Raw genomic sequence first — 21,758 nt, 5'->3', positions numbered from 1 at the left:
AAACAAAAGTGGTGTATCAAGAGAACCCTGGTTACCCCATACACACAGACACACACACAGCCAAGCATCGTTATTAATAACTCCCTGGTTGCTGGCCTGTTGACAGTTTAAAGCCTGATGGATTAAAGAGCTGCCTCTAGTTATGTTTCAGGGGGTTCATTTATACACAGAATACGGTGGTTTCCTTTCTTAATGCGGCAGCTGTGCAAAGACTGCAACACATATAAACTCAGTCTTGCCCTAACTTCTTCACGCAACACATGGACGCTCACTCCTGTGTTGTCCTTTGACCTTTTAAAAGCTGGGGCATGGAAAGAGGAGGAGGAGGAGGAGGAGGAGGGTGGGGGAGGGGGTTAGATGTGCCACCTAACCCTGCTCTAGCCAGACATGCAGAGACTCCATCTATAGCACACAATGGGATCTATTTCTGTAAATGCACTAGGGTTATCACTCCACTTACACCGAGCTCCCTCTCTCCCTCTCTCCCTCCCTCTCTGTTTCTAGCACTCTCACCCATTACACAAAATCATGGCCGACAGGAACAGCCGGTTAAGTGCTAGGAAGAAGGAGAATAAGGTGGAAAACAAAACAAATGAAGAGAAGGACAAGGAGAAGGAGAAGGGGAAGAGGCCTGAGAAACTTGTGAAAAAGCCAGAGAAGACGCCCGAGCAGCCAAAGCCAGAGAAAGAGAAGACGAATGGGGCGAATGGGGCAAATGGAGGGGCAACAGGAGCGGAGGCGAATAGCAGTGAAGAAAATGGAGAGTTTCAGCCCATAGAGCTGCCACCGTTTGAGATTGTCACAGGGTGGGTAAGATTTAAAACCTATACAAGAGTTAGAGTCAGCATGTCAAACTTACACACTGCTGTTTAACACCTCCATTTTCTGATTATTGTGTAGTTAAAGTAGTTTTTCATGTCTTTCTTTAAGTAATATAGTCCCTAATGCATGCTTTATAGCTGATTTCAGTCAGAAAGAATATTAAAGACTTCCACCTGTCATCCTAGTAAGAATAGCGATGAGTCACAGACGCCGGGCCCTGCTATATCACTCAACCTAGCATCTGTTCCCCAGTCTCTGTCCCTTTGAGTATTAGCTGTTGATATCAAAGCTATGAGAGATCTATTTGTTTAATCCATCTGGCTAATCATGTGCTATATCACAGTGGATTGATATAGACAGACAGGAGGAGTGTGTGTGTTTTGCACAGTGGCTGAATCATGAAGGGATCATCCATAGATCGGGGGATGAAGTGAAAGCCAAAAATATTTATAGACACATGAGTTTACTCAGAGGTAGCCTCATAAATATTCTGTTCACTGTGTCACCAGAGTGTATATAGGAAGCTGCTGTCACTCTTTAAAGGGTAACTCCACCAATTTTACACATTAAAGTGTGTTTACTGGTCTTAGGGAGAGCTTGTGCATATGTGAAAAAAGTAGTATAAAGCCTTTTGTGGCTCCAGAGGCAGCTGCATGTAATCTGATAAATGACTAAGGTGCATCGTGAGTAATGTAGGCACCATGTTTTGAAAAGGAAGAAGAATGTGTGGAATAAAAAGGTGATATTTGTTTTCAAACCGTCCATTACGAGTCCAGCAGTGTAATTGGAGTGTAATGCTAAACCAGTGTACTGCTTTTCAAATCCTCTTGCCTACATTACCCACAATGCAACTTAGCCACTACAGCACTGCAATCAGACTACATGCAACTCCCTCTGGAGCCACAAAAGGCTTAATACTACTTTTTTCATATATGCAGTTACCCTTTAACTGTGTATAATATGTATAATAGGATGGTTGAAAAATGTGTGACTCATAGCTACATTGTCATTCATTAAAGATGACAGATTACTGTGAAAGCACTGTTGATAGACTGTTTCTTCACTTTTTCATGCTAATCTAATGTGACGATGACAGGTCAGTGCTGTTAAACAGAGTCTTTCTTTGATATTAACTAAAAATAAAAACGGGCTTAACTAACTTCATATCAGATTTATGGAAACTCTCCCTTTCAATCTCCACTAGAGAACTGATGAGCCCGTTCTACTTCAAGTTCCAGTTCAGGAACGTGGAGTACTCATCAGGTAGGAACAAGACCCTGCTGTGCTTCAGAGTGGATACACCAGGAGGCACCACAGAGCCTCTGAAAGGCTACATGGAGGACGAACATGCCACAGCTCATGCTGAAGAGGCCTTTTTTCAACAGGTAATGAATTGGGGTAAATGTTGTGCGAATATTCATGGTGGAAACTTTCCATGTGGATTAACACTGATTTATGGGAAACAGCAGGAATAAAATGAAACAATAGGGGGTAATTGCCCAGTCTGTACTACCATTTTGTAACCCTGTTTCTTGGTTTGGTAGCGTTCTCCAGTCCTTCTGGGATGTGGGTGATAAGCTGGCTACAATTTGTCTTTGTTTACTTTCTTTAATCTTCTTTTAATCAACACCAACACGACAAGACAGTGCACGCCCAACATCATTCTCACTCATCTCTCGTCGCACAGGTTACTCTGAAATAGTCCTAATTATTTTATTCAACAGTAACTCAATTCTGAAAGTCTAAAACAATGCTGTTTAATCATTCCTACTGAAATATATATAATTTAGAACAGTATACAGTTCAGCTTAATGAGCCACACAATCAGTATAGTAAACTCAGACTGGCAACAGACAGGTTGTTCTGCTTCAGCGTATCATATTTAAGTAAATGTTGGTTGCACAATGTAATGGATGTACATAGAATAATGAAACCATCAGCATTTACATTGGTTCCCTATAACCTCGTTATCACTATACAATTTTGTCTGCCACGGCCACCCGGGAAAAGAAAGATTGACAGGCATTTCTATTATAGACTAAACGAATAAATAAGCTTGTGTTTTTTCCTGTGTTGTTGTTGTTTGCGAACAAAATGGAAATGACTAAGTTGTTTTTGCAACAGCAGCGCCAACAATAATACCACTTGGAAACACTAAGGTCGAGTTGTCTGTTGCCACTTTAAGTAACCCAAAGAAAATGTAATGTGAACAGTAACTCAGGTTACAATTTCATATGCCAATAGAAACAAACCTATAACTATATATCATAAGTAGACATAATTGGAAATCCATCTAAAAGAAATCAAACTTTTGAACTGTAATTAAACGAGTTGAATCATTTAACAAGAATGGAAATAGGTTAATTAAAACTTCTCAATCAAGCTACATCCCACATGGTAACAACTGAAATATCTTTAAAAGTAGAGAAATTATTCACTCGAGTAATCAGGTTTGAAAACATGCAGTCATTTGGCTCAGACAGTGCAGTAGTGTGGGCTTCAAATGTGAGTTTTACTGAATTATTATTTAATTGGATGCTGTGAAATTATCTGCACGTGTAATGGGAGAGTGTACTGAATTTATTTTTGCAACGATCCCTAACATGCTGTTGCCAAGCAGCTGTTACAAAGTTAAATAACATGGCAGGATATTTTACATTTTAACAATAAACTTAATTGTCCAAAATAACATCAGTTCACTGAAACAGTAAACTTCACCAGGAGTTCAATAATTATATATAACCCAAGCATCTTTTTCTGCATCACAATCTCTAAAAAAAAGTTTCTATATTGGAGAACATATTTGCAGATACCATAATACCTGTTATAAGCCAATATCTGCTTATAATATCGGCCAGCTGATGTACTGTATAAGTCGAACTCCAGTTACAATTTAATTAAATGGACATACTTTTAACCAAAACATGCCATTGGACCTAGTATTGCTTTATGTCTAGTTTCCCCAAAATAAGTTCAGTATAAAAAGGTACATCTTTTAGTGAAATGCCAAACACTTATCATACTGACGTATTATGTTGCACACATGTGAACCCCATGGGATGTCTGATTTCCATTAAATTCAAGCATTTTCTCTTGTGATAATGTTGCATCTAATATGTCAATAGCTTTTTCTTATTAAAGTCTCCATAAATCCTCACTCTCTCCTCTCCAGGTGCTGCCTAACGCTTCCCAAGAGTGTGAAGTCACATGGTACGTGTCATCTAGTCCCTGTGTGTCCTGTGCAAACAAGGTGGCCAACATCCTCCAGCAGCGCAAGAAGCTTCGTCTGTTCATATTCTGCTCCCGTCTCTTCGAGTGGGAGGAACCCGAGATAGTAGAAGGGCTGCGGGCTCTGGTAAGAGCTGGCTGCAAACTGCGGATGATGAAGCCGTCTGACTTCCTACTTGTTTGGGAAATGTATGTGGAGAAGGAGGAAGAGAGCTTTACACCGTGGGAGGACTGTCAGGAGAACTACATTTACTACAATGAGAAACTGGCTGATATCCTCAACTAGATGTGAGGAGGTAAGTGTTGTGTTTGTTTTTTCAGGGTCAATAAAAACCTTTTGACTTGAGGGTTTGTCCTGATAATGACTGTATCTTGTTGTGTCTTGTTGCAGGTGCACATGATGGACAAGACCTTCACACTGACTGAACCACCTACTTATGAAATTCCCACTGGGTGAACGTGTTTCTTGATGGTGCAGATTAATATTAGTTTTATAGAAATACTCATGGCAACATTTTTTATTTTTTATTTCCACAATTTCATAAAGAGACACAAAATGCTTGAAAGGCATTTTTGTAGCATCACTTACTGTAGATAAATATACATATCAAACTGGTTGCCTATAACATGAACGCTCAAGTATTTAAACACATTAAATAAGCTTTGGTATATCTACTGACATCTGGTGTTTGTTCTAAGAATTAAAAAAATCTCCACATATCATCATATCAATGTTTTACACACGTATTTGCTAAAATATGTACAATTTTCAACAGTATTGTGCGATGCAGAACAAATCTGTACACATTTATACAGCAATGCCTGTTAGTTGGCACATTCAGGTCAAAGCACAGCTGAGGCTCAAAGGCTGAGCCAGACAAGACAAGATGAGCCTTAAAGGTGCAGTATGTTAGACTTTTGGTTGGAAACATTCAGAAATTCACTGAAATTATCAACAGAACATGAAGAAATAACAGTTAACCAGCGAACCCCGGCCTGTCCTGGGCCAAAGTTCCTGTGCTAGCAGTAATAACACCAACATTTCCCCAGTTCTCCGAGCTCCCAGTCCGAAATGCTAGCTGCTCGGCTAACTGAGCTAACTTGCAAATTGCAGCTATAGTGAGCAGCAGTTAGCTATTGCTCATGCCAATTTTAACACATTGCACCTTTAAATCTCCCATGATGTACACAGCTTGAGCTTTCCCACTTCTTTAAATTTTTTTTTTGCCTGAAACTAAGCGGATACATCTTCAGTGACTCATTGTTTAAAAGAAACCAGCCCACCATTGTTGTCTGTCTCGTCTTGGCTCTCAGTCGTCACAACTAGAAAGACATTAGTGGAAACTTGAATTAGAAATACACTAACTGGCACAGCGTCTGTCATCACAGGGAAAATGCTGTATTGGAAAAGTGCATTTGTAATACAATTTACTACCTTGTTCCTCCTGCGAGGTTATTGGTAACGGTGTTGTTTCACTGCAAATCGTGCCGTTCTCATCCCCTTCTGCAGGTCAGGTTGTTTTTAAAAAAGCAACAAAGAAAAGACAATTGACACACACTTTCACAGTTATATAGTTTTTGGATTATCTTCACTTATCTGTGTGTTCTTTACCTTTTGGTGAGGCATTCAGTGCTGCATCGGTGATGTACTGAACCAATGGACAGGGAGCATCTGCAAGAGGGAGGAATGAATGATTAAAAGAAACCTATAATGCTTTTCCCCCTTTTCTTCAGTGCGTTATATAGGATCTTGCGCATGTAAAATGTCCTGACAGTTAAAAAGCCAACAGAAGCTCCTCTCTCCCACAGAAGACACTGCTCCTGAAACGCTTCGTTAGTAGTCTCGCCTTTAATTCTGTGACTTTGTGACATCACACTATGTCGCCATGTCACACATTTGCATCATTTATGCCTAGCCGCTTGTTTTTGGCACACAAGAATTGATTTAGCACAGCTGCTCTGTTGTTATTAGCAGTGCTGGTTCAGGTGTGTGTGAGCTGACCAATCAGAGCAGACTGGGTATTCTGGAGAGGCCTTTAAGGGACAATGGACAGTATGAGAAAAGTGATGCATTTTTTGAGCATTCAAGTATGTGAGCATGTTCTAGCAGTAACCAAAATAAAAACCTGAAATTAACCTGTAAATAAGACATATATATCTCCTGTAACAAAATAGCACCAACGACAAACAATGAAAGTCAGGCTCAAGTGGATAGTTACACAAATGTAAATTTTCGTAATAGCTCAGAAATGAATCACTAGTAGGGCTGCATCTGCAGCATAAGAGGAAATGGTGACCAAAACCACAAGCCACGAGGGGCGGTGTCAACCTACCATCACGGTCCTTTATCTGGTCCATTCTGGCAAACAGCTCTGCTTCTTCTGGCTTGTATTCATCAGCAGCTTAAAAAAAAAGAAGAAGATAATAGGTCACCTCATTGTGGCTATTGTTTGTTAACCTGAGCTGAACTACGTTTTCATGGCAGCGGAGACAAGGTGTGAAAACAACATAGACGCAAACAGTTGCTTATTTACGCATCTAGCAGTTACGTAGCAACATTCTCAGTTGTGTTTTTAGTCACCTGGTGAATGCAAGCTCAATATTGACTCTCTTTTATCTCTGCTTCTGGTCTCTAACAACTCTTGAGGGAAATATCTGACTCTTCAACAGCTAAATTCTCAACTATGTTCACCAGCTGATCGCTAATTATGTCTGTCCTATGTTGGGGGGCTGAACAGCTGCGGCTAAAAACAACACCGTGAGAGCAATGAAGACTAAACCAAACCTGGTTTGCGGGTGAATCTGAGGATAATGCATCCAATGAAGACAGCGATGATGCCAAAGAAGATACAGCCAGAGATGGAAAGAAGGACCCTCCTCTTCAAAACTAAACAGAAAATGTAAGTGAGACAGAATACTTGCAGGGTAAAAACTCAAAACTACAAGAGCTCAGTCATACTCACGAAGGTTCTTGGTTCTGAGATGATCACTGATTTTTGAGTAAGACGGTCTCCCGGTGCGAATGCCCCGGCATGTGTACTGGCTCTGGTCAGGGTCGTTCTGGGGTGTGACTATATGTTTCTCAGAGGGCAGCACATCAATTGGCTGGTTCTCTTTGAACCTGTTTAATTTTTCAGAAAGGACAGAATTCAGACAGGATAAATCTATCCTCATGTGCCATTTTTTACATGACCTTTTTGATTGTCCTCTTAATTTCACCAGTCTCTTATTAGTCTTCCATCCCTTGTGTATTCAAGTCTGTGTCTTTCCCTCTCTCTTTGTAACTTTGTCTGTTTTTGTCCTTATGTTATCCTAGTTAGTACTTCTTTAATATTTTTCTACTCTTGGATTCCTGCTTTCATTGCCTGCATTTTTTTTGGAAGGTCAGCTTTTACGTAAATAAAGCTAGTTTTTTTTTAGGTCTTCGTGCCTGCCTTAGTGTCTTGCATTTTGGTCCCTGAGTGAAATATGCAAGTGAATTTGTTCTTCTGCTGACCTTTTATATCCATTTTCAGAGGCAAACTGAGTGGAGTGCTATGGGGACGAGTGATGCATGTCATAAATATCCCACATAGAAACTAAGAAGCGCCTGTTTGATTCGAAAGCAGGGAAATTGGTTAAAAATAGGGAGACTCCCACAAAAATTGGTATTAACTGGCATTATTACCATGTGTAGTTCCACGAGTCCTGGCTGTTCTGCACCCCACATTTGAGCACCAAGCTGTCAGTGGAGAAGACCTCTGACCAGCCAGTTAACAGGATTATATCAGCCTTTGGGCGCTCTGTAGACACACAATCAAACCTTTAATAAACACATTTACTACATGCACATACAGAAAAATGTTAGAGTGGAGTGAACAAAAATGTACCTTTAACGTCGAGTTTTACAGCCTGACTATGGCTTGAGTGGAAGACTGCACTGCTTCCTCTTTTTGTTTGGCATTTGTACGATCCAGTGTTTTTTGTCAGAACAGAGGTGATGTTGTGATTCTCCCCAGATTCAGCGAGTGGACTGTCATCTTTGAACCACAAGTACTTCCATCCAGTGGAGACATTAATGTGACAGCTAAATGTAACTGAATCTCCAGTGTGCATCACTTCATGACTGGGATTCTGCATCAGCGTGACTCTGGGTGTTGTATCTGAGGGGGGATAATAATGCCGATGCTATTAGTGTGACAGCATTTTGATGTATATCACACTGCACAGCCCACAGAAAGAAAAAGCTGGCCTTTAACTAGATGCTTTAAAAAAAAACTTTATTTCTCAGCTTACTTAAAGGAGCAATTTGTATGAATTTCTGCTTGAAAATTAGCAACAGAATGTGAGTTTGAAGGTTTAACATTATACATACAGATATACAGATGTCTATTGAAGTTAGCATGCTAACCAGTTAGCCTCAGCCCACCCTGCTCTAAAGCTCCTGTGCTAGCAGTGTGAACACCAACACTTCCCCGGTGCTCCAAGCTCCCATTCCTGGACTGTTAGCTGCATGGCTAAGTGAGCTAACTAGCTAACGGCAGCTACCATTAGCTGCAGTAGTGGCAGGTGGCCCGTTCTCACATATTGTATTTTTAAAGACATTGTCGGATATTTTGGGATATACTTTTATTTGCAGGAAAGAGATGGTTGGCATAACTTAGCATAAAGACTGGAAGCAGGGGCGAACAGTTAGCCTTCATCCGGTCTTTATGCTAAGCTACACTAAACATCTCCCAGCTGTAGGTCTAGTGTCAAACTGAACAGGACAGATATTATACTGGTATCGCTTTTCTAATCGAACCCTCAGCAACTATACCTTTTAAAAACTATTCCTCTAAAGTAGTGTTTTAATATTGTGTACCACCTCAAAAAACATTAGGCTCGCTAAGTACCACCTTTATGACCAATGTCAAAATACGGTAGCGTAGCCTACTTTATTCAGCTAACTGTTTTGCGCCGTTTGCTGCTCACATTTACTGTCGTCAAATTCAGTTTCAACAGGACAGCTCGAATTATACTCCATCTGTTCCACACTTCTCGTCCCTGTAGTTCTGGCAATGTTTGTCGTATTTTTTAACCTTTCATTTTACCTCCGCTAATCTTGTCATCACAGTTACAGTTTAGCTCGTAACTAATCATGAATGACGTATTCTACGTCGTCTTGCTGACTACATAGCAGACTGAAATAAAAATATTACAGGTAAGACAAAACTGCAGTATTTTGATAGTATTATACGTTTTTAAATTAACTTATTGACTTTCATTTTTCAGAAAAACATTAGTTGGATTCCTCTGGGTACCACAAGAGAGAGCTCACATACGACCAGTGGTATTTGTACAGCAGTTTGAGAATAATGTCTTTAAAGAACTGTGTCAAAAAAGAAGAAAAACTAAATCTCACCATAAACACTGAGTGTCAGTCCAGAACTTGAGTTGCTGTTGACAGATCTGCTCTTGAGCTTTGCTGAGCAGCTATACTGTCCACGGTTTAAAGATGAAGCTGAGTAGATGTTGAGCGTACTTGCATCCAGATCAAAAGATACATTATTATCTGGTGTTTTCTGGACCTCCTGTCCATCTTTGTACCATGTGTATTTCCAGTCAGAGCTGCCGTCCATCCCACAGCTCAACGTCACACTCTCAGCGGGGAACACATCCAACCACTCTGTCACTTTCTTCAAAGATGGAACAGGAATTTCTAAAAGAAACAGACATGTTAGCTCTTTTCTAATATCCTCTTTGTGTTTGATTTTTACCTTAAACATTTTATAACATCAAATCCAGAATCACAGATTATTCCTGTAAATAATACACAACATGTAAACACAAAGTAACTTTCTCTGGCTCACCAGATATGGTTAACAACCGTTCATCACTGTCCTCTGTGTCATACATAGTTTTGTTTCTTCTGGCCATGCACTTATAAATCCCATTGCTCGATAATTTGGCGTCCTTGATGTTATACGTGCTGCTGTCGACAGAGAGTCGATTTCCGTCTTTGTACCAGGAATACTCCCAACCAGATGAGAGTTTAACTTGACATTCAAAGGACACGGGCTCTCCAGTGTACAGCTTGTCAACATTTGGATGCTGAGTCATCGAGGGCTTGGGCTTGTTGTCTAAATGCAGAAAAAAGAAATGTAGCTGTGTGTATTTTGTGATATCAACACCTGGAGACATTAGCTGGAAAACTCATTTAACGACCTGCGTACGACAAATAAATGTTTAGAGGAAGTCAACAGTAACTTACTTTCAACTTTAAGGGATATAGGCTGACTAGAGTAAGTGACCCCTGGATCTGTGCCTCTTTGAACTCGGCATTCATATGATCCCCCACTTGTTGTTCCAATGGGGTGGATTTGATACGTCTTTTCAGAGTGGCCAAGACGTTGGCCATCTTTGTACCATTGGTACTTCCATCCAGAGGAGACCCCAATGTCGCAGCTAAAGGAGACTGACTCCCCAGGGAACATCACCTTGTAGTCTGGATCCTGCGTCAGTGTGACACTGGGTTTCTCACCTGAGGGTCGGTAAACATACATTTGCCATTAGCGTGCAAAATTACGCTGCATATAGTGAAAAGAGAAGCTTTTACAAGAGGTGCCTAAACAGACATTTATTACACCCAAACTTCTGCCATAATCCCAAAATGCTTAATTGTACCCTGATATTGAGAAAACAATTGTTATTACTGGTTTAGTAGATTTAGATATTATATTGTTATTTTTAATGTAAACCTAAAGGTCCCATGATGTGCTCATTTTCAGGTTCATAGTTTTATTTTGGGTGTTTACATGCTTTAATGTTCAATAAAACACATTTTTCTCATGCTGTCCATCTTCTGTCTGAACACTGTGTTTTAGTGTCTGTCGCTGAAGGCTCCCTCCCATAAAGCCCAGTCTGCTGTGATTGGTCAGCTCTCACAGACCTGAGTAAGCACCACCCACCGTGCTGAGGGTGGAGACTGTATAGCTGTGACATCACAACCTTACAGAAGTCCAGACAGCTAATTTAAAGGGTTTTGATACTTTCACAGTATTTATAAAGCATTTGAACCTGAACATGAAATCTCTCTTCCTACAATATGGGACCTTTAAAAAAGAAAACTCACCATGTACTGTGAGATCAAATCCAGAACTTTTGCTGCTGCTGACAGACCTGCCTTTCAGGTGTCCCATGCAATTATATTGTCCTGCATGTACAGATGAAGCAGAGCTGATGGAAAGAGTAGCTCCATTTCCACCATCTGCTTGGACCTTCTGTCCATCTTTGTACCATGTATAAATCCAGCTAGAGCTGTCATTCATCTCACAGCTCAACTTCACACTCTCAGCAGGGAACACATCCGACCATGGTGTCGTTTTCTTCAAAGATGGAACAGGAATTTCTAAAGAGAAACAGACATTAGCTACTCTTCATGCCCTTACAAATAACCGGATTGATTTTAACATTGAGTATAAAGCATAAGATGGGATTGTGTTTTTTTTTCGTGCCATTTTTGTTTCTAACATACACAACAAAACTGATCTAAACACCATCATGCTTACATAAAAGAGGACAAAGTAAAATCTAGGGTGTTATGCTAACTTAAATCAGGAGCTTTAGGGAGCCCCTACGCACGTGTATGAAAAGGAAATTCTGGTATTTTTAAACCTTGGTCCTACATTTACATGTTTGGGTGTGTAAATAATTTATACGTACAAAATGTTTTGGAATTGGTCCAGTTGATCGCCTCAGCTTGCAGCTGTGAGAGGGCTGCAATGGCTGCAACGTAATCCTTAGGGGCAACACTGACGGTCAAAGTTATGTCCACTAAAAGTGCCTGTTTTTGTCACTGACAGGCTGAGGTTGTTATTCTACGGCTCTGACAACATTACGGAAACAATTCCTACAGAGAGAGACCTTTTTGTAACCTTTGTAACCAGAAACGCAAATCTCCATCAAGGGGAAGTCTATGAAATGTTGCAGGAGGTGAGTTGATGCAAGAAGGCGACAATGGAAAGAGTTTGGAATTTACTTAGAGGAACTGCCAGCAAGAATGTATTTCCAAAGTCATGGATGACTTTTTAACTGATTTTGACAATCTGGATGTGGCGACGACTGTAACAACTCACCTCTCGCGAGATTTCAGAGCGAGACTTCCCCAACGAGATCTTATTATTGAACAAAAATGTCTTTCTCTACAGGAATCATTCCCGTAATGTTGTCAGACACTTAGAATAACAACTTTAGCCCGTCAGCGTCAAAAAAACATCTTTAGTGGGCGTAACATCGACAGTCGGAGTTGCCCAAAGAATTACATTGCAGCCATTGCAGCCGTGTCCTGGCAGCCAGCTGAGGCGATCTAGACTGAGTCCAAAACTTTTGGTAAGTATGAATCATTTACACACCACAACAAGTTGATATGGGGCCCAGGTTTAAAAATACTTAAATTCCCCTTTAAGGCTTATAGAAAAATTCTGTAATGTGTGTCTGACAGGGTATTTCCAGAATAGATTTGTAATTACCACAAGTCCTTAACGTGGCAATGTGGTATTAATACACAGCTCTGCATTACTTCCCGGTCGCACGCCTCACAATCAACTTTAAAACCCATCATATCACTACATAACCAGATAATTAAAATCATGGACAAAAACCAATGAGATGGCACCATTGCTGTGTTTTAGGGAAACATAGTATGTTCAGCTTTGAAAGCTTCATAAACCACAGCGATTTAAACTTTGCCTATATGGTCATGCTCCAACCCCTGACACCAGGATTCAGGTAGAGGCAACACATGGGCCTCATTAAATGGTAACTGTGTGCAATGTGCAAAATGTGCAAAACCTCATTTGGATCAGTCTTCTAAGTTAAAGGATATGCTCTGTTAAAGATTAATTGTCTACCCGCCAAGCTGAAAAGGCAACAGAGGTGTTATGTGATAACTGAAAGAGAAACAACATTGCTCTCACACTTACTACAAAAGCACACACCTCTGTACTTACATAGCTTTGTATTTTTGTACTTGTATTTTTTATCTTGATTGCATTTATGATTGCATTGTATTTTTAACTTTTCTTTTTCCTTCTCTCTAGCTTTGACTTTTAAAAAGCCTCCCATTGACAGGTGTTGTAAATTAGCATCTTGCTATAAACACTACACACAGTAAGTGCAGTGCATCTGGGGCTTGTGCATGGTTGAATGTTGCAGCACCGGTGATACGGTTATGTCCATGTCAAATAAATAAACTAAAATTAAATAAAATAAAATACCCTTATAATGGCACCTTGTCCTTTTCCCTTATTAAAAATTCTATTCTCAGTGTTTGTGCTCCGGAGGCTTCAGGTTTCTTGATTTTCAATGATCACGGAGAAAATTGACACTTCCATAATGAGTGTAAAAACAGCCTCATAGTGTCAAACTCTGCACAAACATCATTCTACACAGTGAAGCTCAAACATTCAACTGTAAGTACAGTACCAGAAGAAAAAAAAACCATCAAAATAAAGCCTTACTCATCTCTAAACTTGACCACAACAGGTAAATATACCAGGTTTTTCTACAGATATAACAACAGCAGATGAAAGCAGCATTGAAATGATTTTGTAAATTAAAAATCTGATTACAGATTAAAACATTGGAAACAATAAGTGGATAAAATAGGCCAGTCAACCCTGAAGTAAAATAACGTTGATGATGTCAACTCATACATCTTTTAACTGCCTTCTCTAAGTAATACGCTCCTTCTAACTTACATGCACACACTTCTGAGCCATCCCTCCCTGCGCTCTGCTTCACCACAACATCCTTTTTCAACAGAAAATGCATAAAATAACGGAAGCCAGATGCTCGAATGCAGTTTCATTCAATTCAAGAATGGTCTGTAGTTTTTGAAGCCTTAGCAACACGAAATCAATCAATAAAAGATGATTAGCATTTTGCAAATTTACAGCAAACAATTGTAAATTTTTGTGTAAACACAATGCTTAATAAATAAAATTACTTTTTTACCTACCAAGAACCTCTTGTTGTTTTACATTACTGATGTCTGTATACGTTGATTCACCTCTTCTGGCTGTACACCCGTATTTCCCCCCATCAGAAAGACTAAGATTGAAGATGATGCTTTTGCCGGTTGGATTGACAGCCTCTCCATCTTTGTACCACTGATACTCCCAGCCAAAGGACACATTAACATTGCAGGTGAAGTTCACAGTTTCCCCAACATACATCGGGTTGAATCCAGGATTCTTGCTCCGTGTCGGTTTTGGTGTGTTTTCTAAAACAGAAAGGAATTTTACAACATATTACTGCTCCACCAAAACCATGAGAAGCAGTCACAGGCCCATGAAGTTGAATTTTAACATAAAGCAGTAGTTCTTGTTTAACATCCTGGGGAAATGTGCTTATTCATGTTCTTGATAACTTTCGGCATAGTTTTCTTAAAGATAAAGATGATTTTTAAAAAAAGAGGAATTTATGATGAAACAAACTATGACGAAATCTATTTACATCAAATACAAAACAGGACGAAATGGAAATTTTGGTCTTATTATTCATCCAATCATGGTACAGAGGTTAGATGCACACAATTGGACAGTGCTAATTTAGCCAAGAAGTCAAAAGAAAGAGAACAGACATAATATAATACAATTATTCCTTCATTTGATGGGAGAAAGAGGCAGAGACAATACGTTCAAATCTAATAGCATTCCATAATGACAGGTTAATATACAGCATGTTTACTACAGGATTATTTAAAAGTGCACTATGTAGCTTTTAATCAAAAAAAGATCTTCATTGACTGATTTTTTTTTATGCCTAAACAAACCTTATAAACAAACTCTCTTCCTTCTTATTACTGAATAAGCTGAATAAACAAACTGACCAAACAACAAACCCACCAACCAGCCTCACGATGACAAAAAAACTCATCAAAATCACAGCTAGTGGTCAAGAAAGAGCCTGGGACACAACTGCTGTAAAACCACAACATGTCTACAGATAAGATTTAGGCTAATGTGTTTTAGAGGTGCTAGAAGGAAGGTTTTGTGACTTTATGGGCAGAGCAAAACTAGTTGTTTCCCGCTGTTTCCTGGTTTGCGCTAAGCCAAGCTAACTGGCTGTTGCGGTAGTTTCATGTGTAGTGTTGGAGTGTTATCAATTGCCCCACGTAACTCTCTGTAAATAAAGTGAATTAACTTATTTCCCATTTATGTGATTAAGAGTCATGAACACTCACCATAAACTATGATGTCAACTGTGTTGCTGAATTCAGAGATCACTCCCCTAGTTTCGAGGTGAGCTTTGCAGGCATAGCCTCCTTGGTAATCTTGAGTGATCGAGGTGATGTTGAAGTATGGTTCGTCTCTATCCGGGGACAGGTACGGATCGCCCTTGATCTGCACTTGATTTCGGTACCAGGTGAACGCCCAGTCAGGGCTGTCGACTTCACACCCAAAGTCCACTGTCTCGTTTACAAACACCTCCTCCCAGGGAGTCAGCACCTTCAGGAATGGTTTAGGTGGGTCTGAAAATATGCAACGCCAAGAAATCTTAAAAATCTTGATAGGAATCTAAGATAGAACCCAACTAAAATGATCAGTGAAGAGCAGGAGGAAGGAACACAGAAAGGTCGAGTGCATTATCTAAACTTGCAGTTTCCCAGGTACAAGTACTATACATGAGCATAAAGGCTCATATACAGTATGTAGATGTGAATGAAGTGGTCAGACTGAGGTGCAGTTTGACCTAGCTGATGGTGAAGTGATGACACAGTTTGTTCAACTTACCAGAGACTTTCAGAGTTGTTTTGTTACTGTCATCTGTGTAGAATGAACCTCTCTTGGCTTTGCAGTGATAGTCGCCACTGTGTGGATGATCTATAGAATCTATGCGAAAGCTATTGCCATTAGGTGCTTGTATTTCAATTCCATTATGGTACCACAGATATTCCCATTCAGAGGACACATCGACCGTGCATGTGAAGGTGACAGTCTCTTTGGGGAACATTTCAGCATAGTCTGGACTTTGGCTCAGAGTGGGCTTGGGCACGTTTGCTGATCAGAGAGAAGAAAGAGAAAGGTACCATTTCAATTATTTTATATAACTCGCTGTCTTCAGGAGTGGGTGATGGAACATAATAAAACTTACGATAAACTGTCAGCTTGAGTGTGTTGCTCTCTGGAGTGGTAACGCCTTTTGTTTTGTGAAGGCCTTTACAGGAATAGCTTCCAGACGATGTTTGTGCGTCTGCAGTAACTGTAAGAACTGATCCCTCAGCAGACAAAGACACACTTGGATCTGAAGCTTGTATGTCCTGTCCACTTCTGGACCAGGTGAAGCTCCAGTCAGAGCTGCCAGCGACGCTACAATTGAGCACCACTTTCTCAGAAGGGAACACATCCAACCAGGCTGATTGTTGCTGCAGCGATGGTACGGGAGGCACTGGAAGATTATTAAAAAATATTGTTGATTAGATTAACATGATTTAAAAAAAAACATTATACTCACACACAGGTGCATCAGAGAAGACCGAGGGTCGATAAAATCAGAACAAAAAACTCCTGCACACATCTTATCTTGCATTCAGGAAAACTGTAAGAACGTGTAGACATACAGAAGTGTCTGCTGTCATGCCACCTGACTACGAAGCAGCTTCATTTACCCAGACTGTCAGGCTCTCCGCTCTTTAAAGCAACATTAATTAATGTTTTACATTTTATAACAGCATCAAAATCATTTTGATGGTACAGTGTCTTGTATTAGGGTGAATGGTGTCTCCGTCTCAGCCACTCCACCCTCTATCACTTGTTTCTGCATTATGTAACTTCAGTGAGCGGGTAAGATCACAGCGTTACATACATGTTTACTTCAAGATGCAAGTTTGAGTTGTCTTTGTAGTTTGTGCCTACATTACATCTGACAAATTGCTAGAGACTTGGAATATGTTATTTATGACAGTGGTGTTGCACTCAGAAACTGTGGGGGGCGCCAAATCCCACAAAATGACTGTTTCTACATCTTTTTGCTTTAAAATAGTTTGTGTCTCAAACTTCAGTTTTGTTTTGCAACTGTGGTGTTGTAAAATAAAAATAAATTAATCTTGTACCTCATAGCTAGAGGACAGTATGCAGGAGTTTTTGTTCTTAAAAGCATGATGCTGAAATAGCCATGCACATTTAGGGCAAATGGCATTAGCAGCCTTTTGAAGTTCTTCTCGTCTTGATATTTAAGATAAGATAAGAAATAGAAATATTTTTTTCTGAAATAGAAAAAAGTCGTATTGGCAATGACACTGAAAGCTCCGTTGGCAGTGTGTTTCCTTATTAACAAAAGTGCAGTTAATAACGAAACACATGAGGCTCCAAAATTGAAATAAATCAGCCATCAACGGTTAAAATGATTTCAGGACATTTACAAAGATTTTCAGAGAGAAAATCCACTTGGAAATAGAAATAACATTTGCATAATATATTTGTAATTCAACAACAGTTCAATCAATTCATTCTGCTAATTTCAACCGGCTTCCTCGAAAAGGTGTGAGAGACACATTGCGGACAATTATATCATCTACACAAACCAATACACACAGTAAAAATATACCAGAATGTGAGAACTTTCCGACTACGCCCATGATGAGTTCACAGGTGACATTTGCTGATTCACAGTGTGCAGGCCTGACTGACATTTTGTATTCCTCTGCTTTCCAATGCGTATGTGTCTGTGAGATTTTACCGTCCAAAACCAATGCAAAAAGTACATCATGATTAAGGGTCTATATTCTCATTATTGCCTGAAAATGTGTCACACTGACTTCATTACAGGAAGTAACACCTCTCCACATTAAATCTACAGGATTTACAAATAAAAGCCTTTAAAGATTTACTGAAGATGCATGAGGTTAAAATCTAAATCTCACCATAGGCAGTTGTAATTGGTGGTGTAGTCGGAGTAACGTCTCTGAACACGTTGGTCACTGTTGGATGAGAGGAGAGTTCAGAACAGAATAGCCAGACTTTGTGCCAGAATCTGCAGATGGTTTATCTTTTTACAGTTTTTAGCAGTAATTCATAATGAATGTGACAGACAACATTAATTTAAAAGAAAATAAAGCTTGTTTTTGAGCAAAAATAAGCAAACATAATAGATCAAAGGATATTTTTTACATTTAGTCACACTGCAACACACACTTTGATCTGAACGCTAACTGGAATTGACACACGACCGTCCCACACACGTACAAGGCGGTGGAGATGTGTTAGTGGCCTACGTGTTTTACAAGCAGCAACTATACTTTTTTTTAAATCTGCGGAAAATCTACTGAGTAGTCTTTGGAAACTGCTGCAATTTTTTCGAGAAAAAATGCCAAATGTGCACCAGCTTCAGCTTCTCAGATGTGAAGAATTGTTGCTTTTCGTTGTCATATATGAGAGTAAAATTACTATCTTTTGGTTTGGACTGTTGGTCTTATAAAACAAGCTCTTTGAAGATGTTTCCTTGAGTTGTGGAAATTATAACGACAAAACAATCAATCAAATATCATTAGTTGCAGCCCTGACTGAACTGCTGATGTTCTGTACGAAACCATAAAACAGGTGAATTAAAAACCCAGTCAAATTAAACATCATATAAATTCAATAGAGCTGACATAGGGATTGAAATATCCAATGTTACATGATGCAAAAGAGTGACACGATAACAGGAACACCTATCAGTGACATAATACATTTCTTAGGGGTAACGCACATTGCTGGATTATGTAATATAGTTTCATCAGGTGTTATTTTATCTACCACAGGAAGAGGGACATTGCAGTCTAGAAAACCTAACCATGTAAAAACATGAAGTTGGAACCACAGAAAACTGAAATATCAACTCACAATATCAGGCGTCTAATTGCAGGAACTGCCAGACTCATGACACAAAGTACTTCATGTTCCTCATGTTAACTTACCTCACGATCTACTTCCTAAACATTGTTATTGTCGACTGAGTACAGGCGATCAGAAAATGTAATACCATTCAATGTAGTTTACAATCACTGAGGTTAACTTGAAATCTGGAATATTTATTTATATATTTATCATGTAATTCTTCTTGTTTTTGACAATTAGTCCAACTGCTTCAAACTGTAGTTTTGAATTCAATGCAATGTGCCAAAAATACATTGTGAGGTTTTGTTAGTCAAACATGTTTCTTACCATCCTCGGGGTCATCACCACCCTGAGCTGCACAAACAGCAGTGAGATCTGTGAAATAAAAAATAAGACGAATATTTAGTGGCAAACATATTTGAATGTAAATGAAAATATCTATATATAAAATAAATGCCTCAAAACTTACATATGACACTGAAGACCTTGATAAGCTGCATTTTCCATTGAGTTGCACATGTAGAGGCTGCACTCCTGAGTGAGTCATAGATCTACTGTGAAGTTCAGTAAAGGAAACCGACTGCTGAATTAATGGGCGTTGGTGACATACTCATTTCTACACGAACCTGAGGCGACAGCTTTCCTGTTTCTCTGACATCTGCTTTTTTTTTCTTCGTATAAGCAACAGGAAACATGTTGGTCAACCACACTCAGATGTTTGTGCTCTCAACAATTTGAATTGCTGATTTGTGCTTTAAAGTCAAAATTAAGAAGGAAGAGGAATTGAAACAACATGCAAAAATGTGTATGTGTTGACAAGACCAAACAAATATGTCTACTTAGAGAAACAGGTTGAGTATGTTTAAAAAACTTTGGACTCAAATACCTCTATTGTGCTATTTGTTAAGAAAAAACTCATTTTTATCTGTGAAAATAAACGTATTCTTCTTATTTTCACAAGTGACAGACATCTTTAGCAGAAGTAAAACCAGCAGTCTTTATAAAACTACATGTTGGCATCTTAACATGGTGCAGTTTCACAGTCTTTTTTAAGCCTGTGGGTGTGACGTGATTTAGAGGACATGAGCTTTTTTTTTTCACACACTGAAAGTTTCTCTAGAATCGCAAATGGAAAAAACTTAATTCCAATTGAAATACACACATCTGATAATAATCAGAATAATCAAAATGTTTATACACACTTCATCTCACTTGGAGGATTACTAAAAAAATAATACTGAAGTGAACTTCTCTGTGGTAAAGCATGACTTCCTCTATGGCTGAGATGTCGTGTGTCAGGATGTGACGTTTCTGTTCTTCAGTCAGTATTTTGTCTCACCATAAGATGTCAGTGTAACACAGAAAATCATCTCTAATCACACCTCTGACCCTGAGCACCCTGCAATCTGTATCTCTAACATGTCACAAATCACTTGTATTTTGTTTGTTTAAGTTTTGATTTTGATAAAGTCCTTTTGGGAGGAGGGGGATTTTGACTCAAAGATTATGTTTACATGTCTTATGCCTATCCTAGTTTTTAACATATTGCAATTCCCTTGGATTTCGTTGATTTTTTTTTGTAAATAAATCAAATAAAAAACCAATATGTGAAAAATTTGGTCCACCATAACCTGCATGACATCCCATGTCAGCAAACACCTGCAGCTTCATTTATAAAACTGACTGCAGATCAATTTTGTATGTAAATTTGTATTACTTGAGCAGAAAACCACGTACAAATAGTTATCTATAAAACCTTACATTGACGTCGAAATGATCGAATTTCTAAGCAAAGGCTTGACTTGACTTGTGTTTTTCCTGCTGGTTATGTAGAGGTATTACAGTTGCCTGTGGTAGCATGAGCTTTATGAACAATGTGACAGGAATTATCGATTAAAGGTGTGAAGAATTAGCAGACCTACAGTCATTGTTTTCTACACACCACATCAATTAATCTTTTTATAATAAATTCTTAAACTTTAACCTCCTCCCCCCTTTTTGGTGCATTTGTTTTTGATTGTTTTTAATCCTCTGTCAATTAGTGATATATATTTTTTCTTATCACTCGTTTGTAAAACACAAAAATGTTGTGAGGTATGAGGAACAATTGCCAGACACAAAGTGTTTTGTGAAAAACAGGATGTCCTGTTAAAGAGTATGTCAAAGTAGAAGGAAGTAACCATGTCTATTCCTGACTAAACCCTCACTTAGTCAGGAAATACTTAATACCGATTCATTAATCATTCTGTTCAATCATTAAGTCCTTCCTGATTTACCTCACTGTTAACTGTGTTTTTTAGCTTCTGTTAGACATCAGCTAACATTAGCATTAAACCACATCTTAGCTAACATTACTGTTTAAGTGTTACATGATACAATAGGAAAGGTGTAAATTAATATTTTAATATAAACACGCATCTTGGACACAAGTAAGTGAAACACCCTGGCTGTGATCAAACGGTAATGTAAGCTAGGATGTGGATGAATGCTAACGTTAGCTAATTTGTTATCAAATAGCCTATGTTGTTTTACCATGAAATATGGCCAAGTTCCCTCCAGGTTTTCACTATTCGTCATCTTTTCAGTTTATATGTCATTCATATGATTTTAAACCTCGAACAGAGCAGCATAACATTTTCCCAGTTCAAGATTCCCACCCTGAGCGGGAAGTCAGAGGAAAATGGCCGCCATATGAATGTGGTCCATTGGGGTTTCAGCAGAAATCTTCGAGATGGATATATCAAAACCACATCAGCTGAATCCAAAACCATCTGCATGTTTAGATACCGCGTTTTTTATTTTTATTTGGACAAACTTTCCTTTTAATCACAAGTTTTTTTCCAGCCTCAAACTATCTGTAGCATTTAT

General features: G+C 39.0%; 2 protein-coding genes across 2 annotated transcripts; one reads left to right on the top strand and one right to left on the bottom strand.

Annotated features, from left to right (window-relative positions):
- The first annotated feature begins 528 nt into the window (after positions 1-528).
- Positions 529-4,336, top strand: apobec2b (apolipoprotein B mRNA editing enzyme, catalytic polypeptide-like 2b). The gene is made up of 3 exons (XM_073469767.1): positions 529-806; positions 2,027-2,207; positions 3,995-4,336. Exons 1-3 carry the CDS (start codon positions 529-531, stop codon positions 4,334-4,336), a joined length of 801 nt encoding a protein of 266 aa, XP_073325868.1.
- Positions 4,337-4,560: 224 nt separating this feature from the next.
- On the bottom strand, positions 4,561-19,490 carry LOC140999751 (hemicentin-1). Its single transcript, XM_073470272.1, has 19 exons — positions 19,360-19,490; positions 19,218-19,265; positions 17,936-17,992; positions 16,168-16,461; positions 15,807-16,073; positions 15,257-15,544; positions 14,030-14,293; positions 11,144-11,419; positions 10,283-10,552; positions 9,882-10,151; positions 9,434-9,730; positions 7,920-8,192; positions 7,718-7,832; positions 7,014-7,171; positions 6,836-6,937; positions 6,384-6,452; positions 5,663-5,722; positions 5,486-5,554; positions 4,561-5,373 (listed from the first exon to the last, which is right to left on the bottom strand). Exons 1-19 carry the CDS (start codon positions 19,388-19,390, stop codon positions 5,309-5,311), a joined length of 3,273 nt encoding a protein of 1,090 aa, XP_073326373.1. The 5' UTR covers positions 19,391-19,490; the 3' UTR covers positions 4,561-5,308.
- Positions 19,491-21,758: the final 2,268 nt, after the last annotated feature.

This window comes from Pagrus major, chromosome 7, assembly GCF_040436345.1.
Source record: "Pagrus major chromosome 7, Pma_NU_1.0".
Classification (NCBI taxonomy): Eukaryota; Metazoa; Chordata; class Actinopteri; order Spariformes; family Sparidae; genus Pagrus; species Pagrus major.
Note: the sequence above shows the minus strand (reverse complement) of the source record. Positions and strands in the feature narration are given on the sequence as shown.

Bases quoted from the DNA above. Each gene is read 5' to 3' on its own strand.
- LOC140999751 (XM_073470272.1), bottom strand. From the start codon at position 19,390: ATGCAGCTTATCAAGGTCTTCAGTGTCATAT. The intron at 14,294-15,256 runs GTGAGTGTTCAT...TTTCTGTTTTAG, and splicing joins AGTTGACATCATAGTTTATG to AAAACACACCAAAACCGACA. The intron at 7,172-7,717 runs GTAATAATGCCA...AAAATTAAACAG, and splicing joins GACTCGTGGAACTACACATG to GTTCAAAGAGAACCAGCCAA.
- apobec2b (XM_073469767.1), top strand. From the start codon at position 529: ATGGCCGACAGGAACAGCCGGTTAAGTGCTAGGAAGAAGGAGAATAAG. The intron at 807-2,026 runs GTGGGTAAGATT...AATCTCCACTAG, and splicing joins CCGTTTGAGATTGTCACAGG to AGAACTGATGAGCCCGTTCT. The intron at 2,208-3,994 runs GTAATGAATTGG...TCTCCTCTCCAG, and splicing joins AAGAGGCCTTTTTTCAACAG to GTGCTGCCTAACGCTTCCCA.